This window comes from Dictyostelium discoideum, assembly GCF_000004695.1.
Source record: "Dictyostelium discoideum AX4 chromosome Un chrUn_00024, whole genome shotgun sequence".
Classification (NCBI taxonomy): Eukaryota; Evosea; class Eumycetozoa; order Dictyosteliales; family Dictyosteliaceae; genus Dictyostelium; species Dictyostelium discoideum.
Genome location: NW_003102041.1, coordinates 1 through 5,100, shown reverse-complemented (window position 1 = coordinate 5,100; position 5,100 = coordinate 1). Strand labels below are relative to the sequence as shown.

The following is a 5,100-nucleotide window of genomic DNA, read 5'->3' as shown; positions in this document are numbered from 1 at the left end:
AAAAATAATAATATTAAAAATTAATAAAGAGAAATAATTATTTGTATAAAATTTGTGTGTGTGTGTATCTTAAATATATATAGGAGGAATTCCCAAATAAAATAAATCAAATTGTTTTTAGTTTTTAGTGCCACTATTTATACGTTTTTATTTTCTTAAAAATTTCGCAAAACTCAAAAAAATAAGAGTTTTCGACCCTTCACAACTTTGTGCATAGTGTCGGTTCGGAATTTTTCAGTTTTTTCGACCTTGTGCAATGATCGCGTCATTGTGCCGGTTCGAAATTTTTACTTTTCTTTCGAAAATTTTTTATTCTTCGAATGTTCTAGAACATTCTAAAAAATTATCTTAAATATTTGGGAAATTCAAATAAATAAATGTTATTCATAATATATATATATATATGATAATATAAATGTCCTTCGCTCGTACAACAAATACAAAAACAGCTGAGCTGTTAATGAAGTCTTGGGAACCTTCCACTCTCAAAGTATATAGCTCCAGTTAGGAATCAAACTGATGTTGTTAATGATCCATTCATCACAAGAATAATGACTGGTATTCACAAGTGGCGTCCTTCATCTGCAAAGTATAAAGAGATATGGGATGCAAACCAAGTATTCAAGCACTTATCTACTATCAAAGTCATCCCTAAGTACACATACACTGCGCTATTAAACAAGACACTTGTTCTCTGTAAAAGTTTGGTTTAGCAAGATCATCAGACTTGGTGAAGTGGTCGTTCAAAGGTCTCATTAATACTACTGACTCAATCAAAGGTCCAGTTATTAATGCTAAAGAACAAAGAAGTGGTGTTGTTTCAATCTTAGAATTAACATGGTTAGATGATACAAACTCTCAAGTATGCCCTGTTCGCCACCTTGCAACATACCTTAGAGCCTCTAAAGGAAGAAGAAAGCCCCATTCGGGTGACTCTGTCTTTATTAAGAATGAGGGTGAACCGCTCCAAGTTAATGATATTAATTCAATTGTATTATCAACACTCTCAAAGTCAGGCATTGATATTGCCAAGTTCAAATCTCACTCTACCCGTTCCGCTATGGCTTCTCTGCTGTTGTCCAATAACGTTCCGTTCCACGTTGTCAAGAAGATGGGTCGTTGGAAATCAAATGATACTGTAGATACCTTCTACGATAAAAGAATCATTGGTGAAAAATCTGGTGGTTTCTTAAATACTGTCGTCCAAATTTCATAATATATATATATATATATATGATAATATAAATTAAAAATTTAATTTATTAAATTATATTTTATATTAAATATATATATATATATTAGTCCCATCCCATCCGCACTTAGTCGGAATTCCATAAATCAAATTGTTTTTTAGTTTTTAGTGCCACTATTTATACGTTTTTATTTTCTTAAAAATTTCGCAAAACTCAAAAAATTAAGAGTTTTCGACCCTTCACAACTTTTTGCATAGTGTCGGTTCGGAATTTTTCAGTTTTTTCGACCTTACACAATGATCGCGTCATTGTGCCGGTTCGAAATTTTTACTTTTCTTTCGAAAATTTTTTATTCTTCGAATGTTCTAGAACATTCTAAAAAATTATCTTAAATATTTGGGAAATTCAAATGAATAAATGATATTCATAATATATATATATATATTTAATATAAAATATAATTTAATAAATTAAATTTTTAATTAAATATATAGATATAGTCACGAAGCATCCAATGAGTTTAGACTTGATTTTTAAGAATCAACCTGTTGAGAGACAAAATTCGAACCGAGATCAAACTTTTTGATCAAAATAGCGATAACAACTCAAACAGTAGAAAAAGTAAAACTGACTATAGAAAAAGGTGAAAATATAACCAAAACAGATCATCGAGGCAGAACTCCGCTCCATTATGCTAGATTAGAAGGAGCCATACAACTCCTCCTTAACAAGGGAGCTGATGTAAATGCAAAAGACTATCTTGGACAAACACCACTACATTTCGCAGATAGAAACAATGATCTTTCTATTGTAGAACAAAAGTTAAGTTTAGATAATAATGCTACACTAGAAAATATAAATAGGGCCCTCGTAATCGCGACTATACAGAATAATTATTTTTATCGTGGAGTTCTTATTAGATAGGGCAACAGAAGATACCATAGCCGAATCGCTCTTCCCGATCTTCTTTCAAGAATGAGCGCATATCTATTGTAAAGTTCATGTTAGATTCGAATAAGGTAACGGAACAACACAATATAGCATTCTGAAATGATGTGGCGCATGGTTACCTCTCGATTATTAAACTCTTCCTATGAAAGATGCCAGAAGCACAAATGGGTAAGGAAATAAAAAATACTGCTATGCTTGGCCATGATGCCATTGTTGCGTTCCTCTTTGACAAATCATCTACAGCAGAAGATAGGTGGGAGGCATTAAAATTGGCTATTAGCAATAATCACCCAACTACTGCAGACTGCCTAGCAGATGATTTGTATGTACTACTAAACCCTTATTAGTCGGAGCAATGCAAAAAAACATCAATGATGCATTGGAATGTGCTGTTGAAAATGGCCATTTCCAAAAAAGAATTAATTATGCACTAGGAGCTGTTGCTATTAATGGCCATGAGTCCATCGTAGACGTTTTACTAATTAAGTCAATAAGGGGGGTACAGGGCACTAGATTAGGTTGCTGACAATAATCGTTTTGCTGTTACGAAACTTTTAAGGTATGCCCTAAAAACTGGTGTATTCTTTAGCATATAGGTCCGCCACGCCAGATACAAAATAAAAAATCCAGATAATTTAGATAACATAAAAATTAAATTAGATTCATTATTTCAAAATTATAAAAATATAACTTTTCACTCATCAATTAAAAATAATAAAGAAATATACAATGTTGGTGATGCAGTTGAAGTTGCATCAGATAATGAACTTTCAGGTAGATGGTCAGGTATTATCAATTCAATATCAATGATTGAAATGGATGATAACATAATAAAACATGCAATATTATTAAATTATTTTGACAAATATGTTGGTGACCAATTTAATAAATACCATTTTCTTTCAAATGAATTAAATTATATTACATATGATAATATTCTAAATAATGTTATACCAATTCAAATTGATGATACCAATTACCTTATAATTTACAAATGCCACGATAAATTCTCGGCTTCAAAAAATAAAAAATTAAAAAATTAAAAACCTTTTTTACATAATTTTTACATTGTTATGTAAAAAATGATTTTTTTTTTTATTTTTTTTTCATTTTCGGGCAGACTGAAAAAGCCAAAATGATTTCAATACATATTTTTTTAAAATGAATTCATCTGCAAATTTTATAGCACCGAATGGTAATGTACCTGATTTTAACCAATCACCAATCCAAAGAAGATAAAACAATAATATTTCTATCGGAGATGAATCATTTAATAATTTGTCAATAGGTAATGTATTAGGAAATGCAAATGCTCCAAACCCAATGGAAAACCAGAGAATAATAATTAGAAGAGTTCCAAGGCCAACTGTTCCACCAATCCAAGAAACAGTGCAAATAGCCACAAACCCACGTGTAACATACATATTGGAATACGAAAGTCTTCAGAAAGTTTGTCAAAGTAAATACTATTCAGATGGCGATGTATGTTACCAGATTAATAGTTTAAAAAAAAAAAAAAAAAAAAAAAAAAAAAAATTATTAAATTTAAATAAATAGGTTTCAAATTTCTTTATTACTGGAATAATTAAACAAGCTGGTGGTAGTAACGAAGATTGTACCAGTCAAAATATTTTTGAAAGGTTAACGAAATGGGTAAGTAATAAGAAAAGTAACACAAGAACAAAAGTAGCTGACAGTTTAGCCATTTATTCAAAAGGTGAAAAAAACCACAATCTTAAAGTTTATATTTCCGATAACCAAGTATTTTTTGGTAATGAAATTGTGTGTATAAATTAATATAATCAAAATTTTCAAAATTATTTATTTTTTTTTTTTTTTTTTTTTTTTTTTTTTTTTTTTTTTTTTTTTTATGAAATATAGTTTTCCCCTGCTTTACTTTCTCTGAAAAATTCCGAACCGACACTATGCACAAAGTTGTAAAGGGTCGAAAACTCTTATTTTTTTTGAGTTTTGCGAAATTTTTAAGAAAATAAAAACGTATAAATAGTGGCACAAAAAACTAAAACAATTTGATTTATTTTATTTGGGAATTCCTCCTATATATATTTAAGATACACACACACACAAATTTTATACAAATAATTATTTCTCTTTATTAATTTTTATTATTATTTTTTTTCTCATATTATAATTTTAGATATCAACAATAAAATATGTCTACCACTGTTAATAATAACGAAGCCTCTAGTAGTAGTACCTCTGCCTCTAATAGCGCTGAATCCTTTGATTTAAGAATGAAATCAATGGAAGATCAAATCAACAACCTTTCCTTAGCCTTTACAAGATTCATGAAAGAACCTATGTTCTCTTCTAATACCAATTCAAGTAGCCAACCTTCTCATGATAACTCTGACACCGAGAATGAACAAAGTGAAGATGAATCAAGTAACAATGTCGAAGTTCCAACCGATTATCAATTATCCGATACCTTACTTGGTCAGTACAAACATATGGTAAACAATCAAGGTTTACTCGTCGAAGAAGAATGTATCCTCAAGAAAGATGAGATATCCGAATTGAATAAAGTATTCAACTTTCCATCTAACTTCCAAGTGAATGTCGCTCCATTCGGTACACCTGAAGGTATTACTGTATCATCCAACGTCAAGAACAATGATACTGACTTGTTGATTGTCGAAAAGCGAATCAACGATAGCTTGAAACCTTTGCTTCTCATGTCAAGTATGTTATCATCTGATAGCTCTAATGTCGATGTAGAACTTATTAGTTACTTAACTCAGAGTGCAATCGTCTTAGCTGTTAATGCTCAAGCATCGCTTAGTCGTGTCCGTCGTAACAACATCGCAAAAGAAATCTATGGTTCTGAAGTACTCTTACCAATTTATATTATCATATATATATATATATTATGAATAACATTTATTTATTTGAATTTCCCAAATATTTAAGATAATTTTTTAGAATGTTAAAAGAA

General features: G+C 30.1%; 5 protein-coding genes across 5 annotated transcripts; all 5 read left to right on the top strand.

The window, feature by feature from the left end:
• Window positions 1-498: 498 nt before the first annotated feature.
• On the top strand, window positions 499-1,216 carry DDB_G0294332 (hypothetical protein; the record flags this gene model as incomplete). The annotated part of the gene is made up of 2 exons (XM_628733.1): window positions 499-617; window positions 704-1,216. Coding segments are annotated over 2 exons (632 nt in total), but the record flags the coding sequence as incomplete, so codon positions are not given.
• A 491-nt stretch (window positions 1,217-1,707) lies between these two features.
• On the top strand, window positions 1,708-1,779 carry DDB_G0294330 (hypothetical protein; the record flags this gene model as incomplete). Its single annotated transcript, XM_628732.1, has 1 exon — window positions 1,708-1,779. One exon carries the CDS (start codon window positions 1,708-1,710, stop codon window positions 1,777-1,779), a length of 72 nt encoding a protein of 23 aa, XP_628734.1.
• Window positions 1,780-2,293: 514 nt separating this feature from the next.
• On the top strand, window positions 2,294-3,187 carry DDB_G0294328 (hypothetical protein; the record flags this gene model as incomplete). Its single annotated transcript, XM_628731.1, has 2 exons — window positions 2,294-2,312; window positions 2,805-3,187. The coding sequence occupies 2 exons, from the start codon at window positions 2,294-2,296 to the stop codon at window positions 3,185-3,187; spliced, it is 402 nt and encodes a 133-aa protein (XP_628733.1).
• A 280-nt stretch (window positions 3,188-3,467) lies between these two features.
• Window positions 3,468-4,138, top strand: DDB_G0294326 (hypothetical protein; the record flags this gene model as incomplete). Its single annotated transcript, XM_628730.1, has 3 exons — window positions 3,468-3,626; window positions 3,702-3,930; window positions 4,026-4,138. The coding sequence occupies 3 exons, from the start codon at window positions 3,468-3,470 to the stop codon at window positions 4,136-4,138; spliced, it is 501 nt and encodes a 166-aa protein (XP_628732.1).
• A 180-nt stretch (window positions 4,139-4,318) lies between these two features.
• Window positions 4,319-5,038, top strand: DDB_G0294324 (hypothetical protein; the record flags this gene model as incomplete). Its single annotated transcript, XM_628729.1, has 1 exon — window positions 4,319-5,038. One exon carries the CDS (start codon window positions 4,319-4,321, stop codon window positions 5,036-5,038), a length of 720 nt encoding a protein of 239 aa, XP_628731.1.
• Between the last annotated feature and the right edge of the window lie 62 nt (window positions 5,039-5,100).